The 14,860-nt window shown below is 46.7% G+C and overlaps 1 protein-coding gene across 2 annotated transcripts; it reads left to right on the forward strand.

Moving 5' to 3' along the window:
• The first annotated feature begins 1,026 nt into the window (after nt 1–1,026).
• LOC118365224 (suppressor of cytokine signaling 7-like) lies at nt 1,027–14,731 on the forward strand. Of its 2 annotated transcripts, XM_035747242.2 has the most exons (9): nt 1,027–3,119; nt 6,068–6,132; nt 6,332–6,436; nt 9,296–9,441; nt 11,785–11,953; nt 12,781–12,909; nt 13,217–13,352; nt 13,685–13,837; nt 14,020–14,731. In XM_035747242.2, the coding sequence occupies exons 1-8, from the start codon at nt 1,552–1,554 to the stop codon at nt 13,812–13,814; spliced, it is 2,448 nt and encodes an 815-aa protein (XP_035603135.1). In that variant the 5' UTR covers nt 1,027–1,551; the 3' UTR covers nt 13,815–13,837; nt 14,020–14,731. The 2 variants fall into 2 exon arrangements, with proteins under 2 accessions (XP_035603135.1, XP_035603136.1); XM_035747243.2 differs by lacking the exon at nt 6,332–6,436 and having other exon boundaries at nt 1,038–3,119.
• The last annotated feature ends 129 nt before the right edge of the window (nt 14,732–14,860 follow it).

The raw sequence follows: 14,860 nt of genomic DNA on the forward strand, positions 1-14,860 counted from the left end.
TTGATCAATTTTGGCATTTTTATTCACCATTATGGTGCACTACTTCTGAACAGGGACCATAGACAAAGTACATTTGATTTGAGCAGAATTTGGAAAAGTTGTTAGAAGTTGACCCAAACCACAGATGTGTGTTATTACCTGATGTACAATCCTATGGATAATGGGAAAGAAGCATGGAAGTGCAGTACACTGTCAACTACCAAATACAATATATAGTCAGGTGTCGGGTCACTGCTAGTGCCCAGCTGACTGAACAGCAAGTGTTGGTTTTATTTCTCACAACACAATTTAAAAGTTGAAATGGTATAGTGCTGTCTCATACACCTGCCATGCTGATTTGGACAGAAATGCGACTATATAAATGGGTGAAATGCAAAACTTGGCTCATTGTGAAGGCTACATTTGCTAAGAGAGATACAATGCATCTAAAATAGCACATAGTGAAATTAGAAACCGAGTGGTTAATTTATACTTGATCATGAAGAGTGGGATGATAACTGGAATGAGCAGAGCAGCAACTGATGTACACAGTCACCTAAAAGGCTCGAGGACCACGATCACAAAGAGCAGACACTAAGTAAAAAAATCTTATGAAATGTAGAATTTCATCTTGAAGTAGTGCTTTGTTCCAAATGAGAGAGAGAGAGCAGGCAAGCGTTTTACGGAAGTAGAAGAGCGAGGAGGAGAGTGGGGTTTATGTGTGACTGAACCAGTATCTACGGGCTTTTGGGGTCCTTTCTACTTCAGGAAGCGTTCAGGGCATCGGCAGAGACACATGATATATTATATTGACCAGATTACTCAAGTGGCCGCTCGAAAAACTAAAAGGAATGCCCTCAAAAATGAAAGGCAGGGGAGGCAAGCTCAGGTAGGACCATTCTAGCCAATGAGAGGGCAGATACGCGTGTGAACAACAGGCACAACTCAATATATAAAGTTTTCTCTCAAAGTTGCCGGGATGTAACGTGTCCTACTTATATCATTACGCTCGTTAACAACCGAAGCATTAAATAAACGTATATTCGAACAAATAAGCCTCACGTGGCAAATGAGCCATTACATTTTTGGTTGACCAAATTCGATACTTATTGACCGCCACCCCAAAAAAAACAAGCTTGGTGAGCAAAACAAATAAAACGCCACCTGCTGGAGCATATATATTTCGGCCCCGGTTATCCCTCGCTTCGAGGAAAATCTGTATTTTCCAGCAGGTGGCGGTTTTTCGTTTTTGTGTGAGTATGGGCCTCCTTTATTACCAGAAGAAGTAGATTATTGATGTCGCCTCTGCGCAGCCGCCCATTACATCCATGTTGTCTCCGAAGAGGGAATCGGCGTCAGCAATACTGAAGGAACGATTTAGATGTGTTTTTGTTTATTAGCATGCATTTATATATATATATTTTTCCCCCACGAGGAATATGGAACTTCAAATGGCGTTCGTTATGTAGAATGATGTGTTTGCAGTCAGCAACCGTGCTATTTATTTTTCTTAATGTTATGTAAGAACAGAGTCGGTACGCGGCGCCTCTTGTACGGAATTGAGGCGTAATAATGAATAACGCACAAGATATGTCTCCCGATTTTGTCTTGATGCGCTTGGTTTCTGCGGCTGAATATGACCGATTGGACGATGAGAATTTGACGTTGGGCGGTGGAGTGGTTTCCGGATTCGGGAAAGCTGTCTTGGGTAATCATGGCAACAATATCAACACTGGGTTTGAATTTGATCCGAACAACCCCACAGCAGGCCCGGCGATTCCGAGCAATCCCTCCCCGCACTATAGTTCACAGGTCGAGAGCCGGACGGGAGCCCTTGACAGCGGCTTGATGCTGACTCGACCCTCCGCTTCTGATGCGCCTCAACCACCAGACTTCGCCGTGGCTCATCGTTTCGATTTCCCTCATGGCTCGGGCAGAGGGTCGCGAGCTCAGCTCATGGTGTTTCAGAACCTCCTTAGGACAAGCGACGGTGTTTTTGAATGCGGCCTCCAGCAACCTCCTGGCTTCCAAGTAAGTGAGGTTGATAAACAGGAAGCCAGTTCTGTCTGTGTCATGATGACCAGTGACCACAACATGGATGTGCAACACCAGAGGCTTCAGTGGCACCCCATTATGAAGCTGTCCAAGGTGGTCACAGATGCTGTTGACCTGGCTGGAGAGGGAGATGGGCTCTGCCACCGGCACCGCCTGGTCACTGATGCCATGGACTGGCCTCCGCTCCTGGACAAGTCTCTCTGCTTCGACATCCTGGACCCCCGGAAGACCTGTTCAACAGGGGACACCAACTACCACCACCAACTGGACGATACGGTGCTCAACCTGGCCCGGAGGCTGGGGGAGCTGAGCCAGGCCTCAGAGATGCTGCTGAAGGAGAGGGGAGCGATGAATCGCTGTTCCTGTCAGAGCATCCTGGCTTCGGCAACTGGGGGCGTGGGCCCCGGAGAGGACCCTAGTGAAACCAGTGATGCCCTCCTGGTGCTGGAGGGCCTGGACTCGGAGGAAGTGGGGGAGCTGGGGATGGGCGGGGAGGAGTTTAAATGTGGTGTCCCCGGGCAGGAGGGCGAGACTGACACGGGGCAGGGCGGGCGGGGGGCTTTCTCCAGCGGTTCCCTCACGGGACTAATGAGGCAGGTACACAGGCTGGCCGGGGAGGCCCGTGCCTGTGGCCCCCAGGTGTGTCCCTCCCCGCTGGATTCCCTGGGCTCTGCTGCAGCCTTAACATCTTCCTCCCTGTCTCTGGCCTCTAACACCACAGGCCAGCAAGTGGTGGAAGCCTCCGCCACCCTATCTGGCACCTTACCCTCACAGGACCCTCCCAGCCAAACCTCCCAGTCCCAGCCCCAAAGCAGGGCCACAACGCCGAAGTTAGGGGTGATGTTGAGAGCCGCCTCACCCTTAGTAGTAGAGGGGGCAGCAGGGGGCGAGAAGACGACCAGAGGGAAGTCCAGGAAAGGCTCTCTGAAGATCCGTCTGAGCAAACTATTCCGGACCAAGAGCAGCAGCGGCTCCAGTCGCCACCTGGACAAGAGGCCCTCGCTGGCCTCCTCCACCTCCTCCGGGGGCAGCCAGATGGATGTGTGGGGCTCTGGATCCACCAGCACAGACCAGGACACAGGGAGGTGAGGTTAAGGAGCGGGAAGGGGACAGACCTGGGTCTCTGACTGGGTCTTTAAAGAGTGTTGGTCTAGCAGGGGGGACTGGGAGAGGACAGGGTGGTGAAGCTGAGGGTACGCCGGCAGCTCTGCGGTCTCGGCTAGTGTTGGTCTAGTACAGTTATAACCTATTAGTGGCTTTACAGGGGATTATTGTAGCGCTGGAGGCACTAAAACAATGTGGGCGTACTAGAGTTATTATTATGGAAGTTAAGCTGTTAGTAGCCGAAATGAAGGATGGTTATAGTGCCACAGTCAATAAATGTAGACTATTGGTTAATGGAACCGCAGTCAATTTTCCCAGTGAGAGACAAACATTTAGATATGAGAGCTTTTAGCTCACCTCGTCAACAAAATCACATGTTACTTTTATTCAGCTGTTTTATGATTAGCGCTGAAAACAGTACGAGAAGGATGATTTCACTTAACATGTTATTGAAGAAACATGCTGGAACTCGGGCCTGTTGAGTAGAAGACCAAATGCTACAGTACAGTAACGTCTGAGAGAGCGATGACGCCACGTACATTTGATTTTGATTACGAACTTAATCTCCCTTCTTAGGCATGATGGGTTCCGAACTCTCAATTCAGTGAAGATTCAAAATGTCAACCGACGTTGCCGCAGTTGTGCGTTTGTTCACACCTGCTTTTATTGTAGCATTGACAGAATGCTACGCAGTTACTGTGATATTCTGGCATCCAGAATGCAGTGTATGTTGCATTTCACCTCCTGGTATTATTTGGCATACCTCGGCACCATCCTGGTTCGACACTGTGTGTGCTGAAGCCAACTTTTCTACCGTTGTCAAGCCGAGGCCGTACAGCCTGGTATCATGACAATGAACAAACACCGAGACAAAGTTGCCCTAAAAGCACAAGCAGCAGGCAAAGGCTACCTCGCCACTTTGTCGCTTACGAAACCTAGGTTATGAACTTCATTTGGTTACCAACAGAAGCCTCTGGGGGGCTTTGTTTGTGTCGGAGGGATACTGGTACGATTAGGCCTAATGTATCTAATGTCAGAGAGTGGCCCGTGTTGGCTTATAGGCTTTAGTTTTGGCAGGAAACCACCACAGCGCAACTGTGCCTATTGGGTTGCCGCCTTCAGACATGTGGTTCCCTCTGTTTGCCATGTAGTTTCGGCCTAGCAAATTTGTCGTGAATGCAGTGTGTCGTACCTGTACCTTTTTTGAAAGCAAAGCAAGCAGCTGGCCCTGGCGAGGACATGAACGTAGTGTAGCAGTATAGCCCTTTTCATTTTGTAGATGCCCTCAGTGCATAGTTTTTGCTTAATGTTGTCAAAAGTCGGGGGAAACAGTCGGAGCTAGTTTTTAATGAGTTCAGCCCGAGGATGTTGGACCAACCTGCCAGTACAGTGTGTGCGTTGATTCAACATGTCCTTTGAGAAATGTTAATGTCAGGGATTTTCAGGTTGTATAAGGGATAGGCTACATTAAAAAGGCCAAAACCCCCCCAAATACTAGTGTCACCAAACCTAGTTCTTCTGAAATGCATACACTAGCACTTCCCTCTTTTAACAGCCCTGCTAATAGTAATGTCTCATTTCTGTCATGTTTTTATCTTAATATTATTATTATTTTTTTTTAAACTGTCGGGACATCTGGCATCTTATTTGACCCTTCAAACGCTCACTGGCTCACTGGCTGACTTGCTGTCGTCAAATCTAGGTCAGGTTCATGATCTAACCCAGCCAGTCATCATGTCTGTCTGTCTGTCTGTCTGAGCACGGCTCCCCTTAGCTCCCATATGTTTCCTTTTGATTCTCAATGCACAAACCTGAGATGTGTCGTTACTGAACATGATGGGAAATCAGTGTTCCTCTCCAGGCAGTTTATTTTTTTCCCCTGCTCTCGGCGAACATGGCTCCTCTTCTAAGCGAGGGGAAAGGGTGTGGGGAGGGAGGTAGGCTTGTGGGAAGGAATTTGTCGGTGGCGTGGGGGGGCTGAATATCAGCTGCTGTTTACCCTGCTGTGCATCAGGCTTTGCTCAAGCGGCATGCTGGGTGTTCCCCACTAGCACTGTCACTCACTAGCACTGTCACTCTCTCACACACACACACACACACACACACACACACACACACACACACACACACACACACACACACACACACACACACACAGGTTGGCCCCCGCTGCACAGAGCAAAAGAATCTGGCAGCCAGCAAGGCAAAGCTATCACCCTGGCAGGCCTTCCAGAAGCTTCCCAAAAAATCCCCAACTGTGGAGTGGTGCTTTGTTTTAGGGGGAAGAGTTAAGCTAAGGAGGGCTATCCAAACAAGAAGTTACATCACAGAAATGCTCCAGTCAACGAAGGCTCGTGTAATCAGAAGAGCTCTTTGTGCTGCTTCATATCAATTTAATAGCGTAAATCTTAAGCATGTCTTTTTGCTTCAGAAAATAGGCTATATATATATATATATATAAGATTTTTTTTTTTAAACATGTATCAAACAAGTCTGTTGAAATAGACAACATCCTCAAGACCCTCGATGATAATTTTGCCTCGCTGGCTGCTGACTTCACAGGCTCAATGTCGGTGACTCTGCTTAAAAAAAGAAACGAGCTGATTCGAGGGCACTCTGTTAGATCATAGCTGGTCAGGTCCTCTAGCCAAAGGTAAGCGTCTGACCCACTACATCCTAGAGGGGTGCGTGGCAGAGATGGATCTCAAGTCCTTGGTGTCGAGGCACAGTGTACCCTTGAGAAATAGGCCACTGGTTTCTCCTGCACCAGCTACAGTAGCTCATACAGTTGAAAGGTCGAAAAGTCATGAGGCTGAGAGAGATGGTTAAGAAATGAACGGTGTGGGATTGAAGTGTTGCTGATGATGCTGGCTCTTAGGACGAGGTAAGGGCTTCTCTTATGTTTGACCCTCTCTCTGTCTCTCCACAGCAAACTCCAGCACTCCAGGCCCCAAAGTGCCTTCTCTCCGGTGGCCTTCGGTCCTGCCTTCACCGGTAATTGTGTCTACTTGAGTGTTTGTGCGCTTCTGTTTCCGAATGTGGCTTTCGCTTCATGTCGATGTATATGGGTCGGTAATGGGTGCTTGTTGTCCGGGAGAGTGTGCGATTCACATACGCATGTACACTTATGTGCCATATAGGATCTCTCCCCCCCTCTGTTTCTCATTGTCTGTCCCTGGATCTCTCCCTCCAGGTGAGACTGTGTCCCTTGTAGACGTGGATATTTCTCGTAGAGGGGTGAACTCTCTGCAACCCCCGACACCTCCACCTCCGCCCAGGCGAAGCCTCAGTCTGCTGGGTACTTTCCTCTCTCTCTTGCTTACATTTCCTTGGTGTTTCTTCTGTCATGTCACCCTCTTCTCCATATGTGACCCTGCTGCTGGGCTGCCCCTTTTCACATTCTTATTTTTTCTGGGCCTTTTCTCCTTTTCCACAAAATCATTGATGCAAAAGCACATTGATCACCTTTTCTATATATATATATATATATATAGAAAAGGTGATCAGGAGTTAAGCATGGTTAGTTTCTCCAATCTCAACAGCAGTAGTTGCTGCCTGAATGTTTTATAGTTGGCATGTGTGTAACGGTTCACTGTGTAAACCAATTTCAGAAACTCAATAGTTATATACGTGTTAGGACGGACACTAGCACATTTATGGTTCGGTGCCATTTGGGTCTTAGTACAACAATGACTCATTGGTTTTCTGTGACTTCAAATGCATTAGGCCTTGTGACTTACGGTACAGGATCAGAATTGCAGAACTGAATTTGATTTGGTTGACGAAGCTCTCTCTCGGTCTATCACTGTGTGTGTGTGTGTGTGTGTGTGTTACTCCTAGCTTTCCTGTCTGCATTGCAACTGACTCATCACTCTGTTCCTCTTTCTGTGGGCTGTGTTGGCCTCAGACGAGGTGTGGGTTTCTTTCTTAAGACCATGTTCTAGTAGGTTGGCACTAATTAGCGTTAGTAATGTGGTCGACGCCAAGGCTGAGACCGTCATCAGCCTGAAGATACACACAAGTCGCGATGCAGTCAGGATCAGACAACGGTACGGAGAACACTTGCGATGCTGAGGCGCAGGTAGTTTTTTTTTTTTTTGTATGACTAAAGATCCCACATTTTCCTATTAGCCTACTTCATACCTATGCCTCTAGCTACTAAAGCCGTTCTGGTTCCTCTGACCTGGGCGTCCGGCCACACTTCCTCGACACACGACAATCATTAGGGGCTTAGCATCCAGGTTGCGATAGAGGTTTTGTCCATTTTAAATGTAGGATGACGATACTGGAGCTCCAGCAGCATTTTGGAGGACAAACGAGACTAAGGGAATGGGGATCCAGATGGGTATTTGCTCGATGCCTTGCTATGCCAACGTCTGTCCAGCTCGGTGATCCGTCACTGCTTTCTTCATACGCTCTGCCTGGTGTCATTGTCGCTCTGTGGCTTGACTGTCACATCACTGTGTGTCGGGATCCCACTTCTGACACCAACAGTACCCAGTTTGGATGTGAGACACTCAATGAATATCCATTCTTGTGGTTTCTTTTGAGGCAAAATGTAAGCTTATGTAATGTTACCACCAAGAGTCCTTTCTCTTATGGTGTGACATTCAGCCATCACTAGGATCAACTTAAAAGGAAGCCAGAGGAAGCCCACATTTTGCCATTAGATCTTTGTAAAGTTCAGGGTGGTGGTGGGCCGCAGCACAGGGAGATACTCATAAAGACAGGCTGGAGAATTGAGTAATCAGAGTGGATTTATTTTTTAGAAGGGTACACGGTCCATTTTACTCTGACAAATCTATCTCATTTCAGTTGGTAGGCTGTTAAATCAACTCGATAGATGATGGCCAGTTTTCTCAAGTCATGAAGGGGTTAAGAATGAGTTGCGTTGATTCACCAGCAGTTCATTTGAACTCCTATTGTTTGAGACCCAACAAACACAGTAGGAGAGGAGAGCCAATACGACTCTAAATGGGAACAATTTATCATAGGTCATTTACTATGACACAAAGGTTGACATTTGAATGTCCTCCTCTTCTGTTTTTAACGTTGCTATAAAGTATGTGGTAATTGCATTGGTGCAAAGCCAGTATAGTTTCTGGACACTTTTTAATGATTTTGGAATAACAGATATTCTGACACAGTAGGGTTAATGTTTGGGCTATTATTGCTTTCGCTAACAAGGTTGTTTCTTCCTCCTCCTGTAAGCATTTGCATATGCAAATACAGACTACTAGCATTGTTTTTTTTTTTGTCATCTATTGAGCTACGTTATATCGTCAGAAATTCTAGTGTGTAGTTAGAGCTGACGCGTCTCCGGTTTCTTCGCAATTCCGTGTTCTGACACAGAATCATATGTCCTTCCACATTGATATTATCCGAACACTGTGGAACAGTGCAACCTCCTGAATAAGCCCCTGCCGGTTTACCAGACCATTTCTCTTGCTTTAATAGGGCCGGCTCAGAGAAAGGCCTTGGAAAATTGGCGTGATCAGAGGCAGCAGGGAAGGGAAAGTAAAACGGGGGGTCCCTAATTGAAGAACAAGATTTAGAAAGGGGCAGATAACGAGACTCGTTACCATTTTCAGGAAAAGGATAGCGTTGATCACCATCTCTGGAAAATGGCGACATTATAGTTTTATCGTAGGTGTCACGTTGTGCACACGGGACGTATGATTGTGCCCAGTTAAGCCTGGTCAATTTGCATGATGTTGAAACGGGTCTGGTTGAATGATTTGGTGATTATGTTCAGACAGACTGGTGAGATTGTCAGAGACCCGAGGCAGATGAAGTGACTGTATCCGTTTTGATGGCCGTCTGTACCCGCAATAGACATGAACTTATAGGCTACTCCTGTACATGCATGATATACAGACATATATTTGTTATATTATCACAGACGTGCCATTCCACACTATATTTTAACCTTTGTTTGTTAGGTCACATAGTCAGGACAAATGACGCACAAGTGCTTTCCCTGAGGTACACACTTGCTCATGCTTCTTTTAAGCAGGGTGAATTTATGGCTAACTTTTTAACATTTCTGGAAATACCATGCGTTTCTAATGGCCATTTTACAGAATGTTCTCGTAGCCACAATTGCGAGTGAATGATGGACCCTGGATCTGAGTGTGTGTGTGGCCCTGTGTTTCAGATACGTTCCTGCGGGGCCTCCCCCGGCCCATTCCGCTGCCTGGCGACGGCCAGAACCCGTCTCGGGTGGACCAGCGCCCCATGCTGTGCCCACTGAGCCGCCCCGATGCCAGCAGCTTTGCCACCAGCCTCCGGGAACTGGAAAAAGTAGGACATGTCACGTGTACATGGGCACATTGACATTCTTACAGACACGGTGCCAGATTCAGACATAGTCAATGTTCCCTTAAGCTGCATGCGTGCACGGGTACGCAGCTCCCCCGGGACTGCCGCACATAAGAAATATCAGCCTGCGCAGAGAAGCACGAGATTGAACTTGAATTGCCAATAATTAGCCACTTTCCATTCAACATACCGAAACAAAACAAACTATGCCTGAGATTTTCTTGTAGGCAGAACGCACCGGAGTAGGATTCTATTGCGTTAACAGGCACGACTCAGCCTGTCATCTGCAGACCAGTGCGGCAAAACCAATCAGAGCTGCAGTGTCCTAATGTGCAAGTAGACCATTGACATATATGGGTCTGTGTCATTCACTTTGAACGGGACTGTGTTTACAGCATGAGTGGTCGCGAGTAGATGCGCTTGTTTTGAGATCAAAGCAAGAGCTGCATGTCGCCACATTTGTTTAAATGATTTGATAGTGAGTTATTAGACCAGTTATAGCAAATTATTTTGTCAACAATGGGGGAGTGGTTGCTTCCGACAAGAGCGCAAAACGGGGATTTCTTAGTCTTCTTTGAAAAGCGAGTCAGGTAAAGAAAATGTTTCTGTCTTAAAGCAGCAGTGTTGTATTTTGAGACGGGCTTGAATAAGCCAAGTAGGCTTGATTCTGATTCTCTAATAATGGTATGGGAGTATTAATGAACTTTTATTTTGTAAAGTGGTTTCTTGCATCAAACAACTAATTTTCAGTCACCTTCTTGTCTGAAGGACAAGTGGATAAACGGTTTAATGACAAGCCCTGCATTTTTTACTCCAAAAGTCTCACGGAATTGAAGGCCTACATTGAACACCACACATTGGCTGCTGCTGTTTCCATGTTAAAATCTAAAGGGACAAATTTTCTCCATTGTTTTTATGGAAGGCCACTCTGATAGGCCTACCTTATGAGCAAATAGCCACAGTAGGCTTCTTGGCCACTGTTAGAATTCTATCTTAAAATGGTTACAGCCTCAGTGTTCCCAATAAACGCTGGTCAAAAGTTGCACAGAATTTTCACAATATTCAAGTTTGCGCTCAGCAGACTTAAAAATGTGTACGTTGCCTAAAAAAAACAAGAGGGAACATTGGACACGGTGCTAGATTCAGACACGGTGCTAGATTCAGACACGGTGCTAGATTCAGACACGGTGCTAGATTCAGACACGGTGCTAGATTCAGACACGGTGCTAGATTCAGACACGGTGCTAGATTCAGACACGGTGCTAGATTCAGACACGGTGCTAGATTCAGACACGGTGCTAGGATATCAAATGTATTTATAAAGCCCTTTTTACATCAGCAGAAACCCAGCCTAAAACCCTAAACGGCAAGCAATGCAGGTGTAGAAGCTAGGAAAAACTCCCGAGAAAGGCAGGAACCTAGGAAGAAACCTGGAGAGGAACCAGGCTCTGAAAGGGTGGCCAGTCCTCTTCTGGCTGTGCCGGGTGAAGATTATAAGAATACATGACCATTAAGGCCAGTTAGTTCTTCAAGATGTTCAAACTTTCATAGATGACCAGCAGGGTCAAATAATAATCACAGTGGTTGTAGAGGGTGTAACAGGTCAGCACCTAGGGGGTAAATGTCAATCGGCTTTTCATAGCTGAGTATTCAGAGGTCGAGACAGCAGGTGTGGTAGAGAGAGTGGAGGGGGGAGATGAAAACAGCAGGTCTGGGACAAGGTAGCACGTCCGGTGAAAGGTAAATTCACCCTGAAGTGCCGGAGTGCGCTCTGGGCGTTTGTAAATTCAGAGCGTTGTCATATTGTCCGTTCTAAATTCAGAATGTTCAGAGCGCACACTGGACTCCCTGGCCCGAGGAGTCGGGTTGATCCGAGAGTTCTCACCTCACAACGGCAAGTAGCCTGCTAGCTACTTCCAGACACAAATATGAGAACACCTCAATCTGACCAGTTTACTGGCCCTAGCAGAGCTGGTTAGGCTGTTATGTTATCCGGTGCGTTGGTGACTGATGCGGGCAACAATTTAATTATGTTTTTTTGCCAACGTTTACTGGTACCAGCCATATTTAACGGGTGTTGGGCGTTTGTAAATTCATCAGTTATTCTGCACTCTGGTGCTCTCAGACGAGAGTGCTCTGAAATCGGAGTAGATGGCCAGATTGAATTTACGAACGTGCCCAGAGCAAGGTTCAGTTAGACAAGACTAAGATGATGACAAACACATCCCAGAACACAGGCAAATACTTCGAACACTACTTGTGTAGATGTAGATGTGCGTTGCGTGTATATTTGATGTGAGTTTGTCTGCATCTGTGTGATCATAGTGTGGCTGGTACTGGGGTCCTATGAACTGGGAGGATGCGGAGATGAAGCTGAAGGCCAAGCCAGACGGAGCGTTCCTGGTGAGGGACAGCTCTGACCCCCGGTACATCCTCAGCCTCAGCTTCCGCTCCCAGGGAGTCACCCACCACACACGCATGGAGCACTACAGAGGTGAGTTACACACAAACACACACAAGCAGGCATGCACATTCACACACGCTACATGTACTCTACGTTAGGGGTGTTCCAATCTGGCTGATACTCGTAATCGTATCCGTAAATTGACAGTTGATAGTCGAATCGGATGATACTCGTGATCCGAAAACGTGGAAGTGTTTAATATGCCTAAATAGATGTCGGCGAAGTGCCCATCTCCCTGCACGTTTATGGACCAAAACTAGCTGCAGACGAGGAGCAGCGCGCGGAGGGGCGTCTTGTCTGTTTCTGTATGCAGCGAGTTTGCTGTCACTCAGTCAGAATGTGCATCAGCGTTACATGTTTTTTAGACACTATGCACATGTTTATTTATTTTAATTTATTTTTTTAAACCTTTATTTAACCAGGCAAGTCAGTTAAGAACAAATTATTATTTTCAATGACTGCCTAGGAACAGTGGGTTAACTGCCTGTTCAGCGGCAGAACGACAGATTTGTACCTTGTCAGCTCGGGGATTTGAACTTGCAACCTTTTGGCAAGACATTGATAGGAGGCGGTAGCAATATAAATGATCAGACTGAAACATGCGTGGAGCAGTGACCGGGTGAAATTGTTAAGTAAAGCGGGTGGACGGAGAAATACAGCTTCACTCCATTCAATCAGAGAAGCAGGATGGTTTCACGGCGCGTCTTGCCATTGGATGGTTTCACGGCGCGTCTTGCCATTGGATGGTTTCACGGCGCGTCTTGCCATTGGATGGTTTCACGGCGCGTCTTGCCATTGTGCTAACTACTGTCTTTAGGGTGTCTTATTGATTGGTCTTTTTCTCTCTTTGTTCACAGGAACCTTCAGCCTCTGGTGTCACCCAAAGTTTGAGGACCGCTGTCATTCTGTGGTGGAGTTTATCGAACGAGCCATCATGCACTCCAAGAACGGAAAATTCCTCTACTTCCTGCGCTCACGGGTCCCAGGTAAGAACCTACCAATCAGAGTGGGACACATCTACATGACAGCTCTGTCACTGTGTATGGATCTGAATCTTAGGTTACATACAGCACCATTTTAAAGTTGCTATTACTAACATCTATTTAGCACTGGGTTGTCAATTAATTGAGGCATAGGTTTGTTTTGACTTTACTATATTTTTGAAATTAGTGTTGTATTTGTATATGGTGGAGGATATAGTTCACTATCTAGGGTAGAATTTAGTATGCTTATGATGTGTGTTCCTGCCAGTGATGTACATTACTATGTGTATGACTATGGTTCCTCCTCCAGGCCTCCCCCCGACCCCGGTCCAGCTCCTCTACCCAGTGTCCCGCTTCAGCAGTGTCAAGTCCCTGCAGCACCTCTGTCGCTTCTGCATTCGCCAGCTGGTCCGCATAGACCACATCCAGGAGCTCCCCCTTCCCACGTACGTAGAAACACAACACCTAGATCTGCCCACATTATAGAAACAACATATAGACCACATTCAAGAGCTCCGGCTGCCTATCTACATGCAATGCCCTGCATAGACCAGTGACCCATGATATAGTGCCCTCTAGTGTACAAAGTGAAACATCTGAAGGCAGAGAAGATATTGGGATTTGTGTGCAATGGTGGGATTGTTTAAGATATTGACATAATGGAAGATTTTGATAGTGTGTATTGGGATGGTTATATTTTCTATCCATTTAATACACACAGGCAGATAGTTCTGTATTGGAAGGGCTTGTATAAAATGTACCCCGTCTCTTCCCGTAGGCCCCTCATAGTCTACCTGCGAAGGTTCTACTACTACGATCCTGAGGAGGAGATGTACATGTCAGTCAAGGAGATGGGGCGGGACACGACCACCCAACTGGCGACTGGCCAGCCGGAGTCTCAAACGTAGCATTTGGAGGATCATTGGATCAAGTGAGTGATGGACGCTTGGGCCACTAATTGAGCAGTGTTGTGAAATACGTTTATACTGAAATACTGTATTCGGTACATTATACAATTGACTTGTCCATATATCTTCTATGAAAACATTGTGGTGTGTATTGTTTAGTGTGGCCACTGGTCAGTGCATATAATGTCCTTGTCCTTTGTTGCAGGTTTTGTTTTTTTATACACGGGAACAGCTTACCTGAAGACTGATGGTGACTGTGCTTGGGGACAGTCTCGCTCAAACCCTCTTGGCCAGACTGTGCACTAATCAGCGCTCTTGGTTGACTCGGTATCTGGACGTCTGGGGCAGAGTTTTGGATGATCCACTCTCCTCCCTTTTTGATTGGCTCACAGAAACTGGAGGAGGGGCAGGGGATGAGGAAACTGCACCCACCCGGCCAGTGAGGAAGATATCTGAACGCGGGGCTGAACTGGAAGACCTGACTACTTCCCATTGTGCTAACTACAGTAAGCCCCCCAGCTAAGACTGGACATCACTGCAACGTCGAAACGAGCGCACCCTTGCGCTGGAGGCTAAGACGATAGGTTGAGAGGCGAAGTATATGCACTCGTCCTTTTTTTTTTTTTTTGTACCCCTGCACTGAAAAGGTCTGGGAAAAGGGACCCCTTGTTGTTTGGACCAGAGTATAACAAGCTGTCTATTGTATGTCAGCCAAGGCGGAGAAACTGTACCCACCTTCCTGATGTGATGCATTCTCAACTACAGAGAAATATCATTTTTTCCTCTTAAAATATTTGGTTGCCAATGGTTTGATCGGCACCTTTTTTTGAATTGACTGCCTGAGCTGTGTGTGTGTCTGCGTGCCTGTATGTGTGTGTAAATACTGTGTGTTGGCGTTAACTCTGGTTATCCACCAACGGCTATTTGGTGGCGTAACATCACCGGAGGATATCGTGGTTGGCTCTCAACTCTGGAATCCAACTGGAGTTCTCTTGCTATACTGTCATTGAGCAAATGCGTGACCAGAACAAATAATAATAAAACTG

The sequence above is a fragment of the Oncorhynchus keta genome, chromosome 32 (genome assembly GCF_023373465.1).
Source record: "Oncorhynchus keta strain PuntledgeMale-10-30-2019 chromosome 32, Oket_V2, whole genome shotgun sequence".
NCBI lineage: Eukaryota > Metazoa > Chordata > Actinopteri > Salmoniformes > Salmonidae > Oncorhynchus > Oncorhynchus keta.

Excerpts from the sequence above, each read along its gene's own strand:
- LOC118365224 (XM_035747242.2), top strand. The coding sequence starts at position 1,552 with ATGAATAACGCACAAGATATGTCTCCCGATTTTGTCTTGATGCGCTTG. Across the intron at positions 6,437-9,295 it reads GCGAAGCCTCAGTCTGCTGG|ATACGTTCCTGCGGGGCCTC; the intron begins GTACTTTCCTCT and ends CCTGTGTTTCAG. Across the intron at positions 11,954-12,780 it reads ACGCATGGAGCACTACAGAG|GAACCTTCAGCCTCTGGTGT; the intron begins GTGAGTTACACA and ends CTTTGTTCACAG.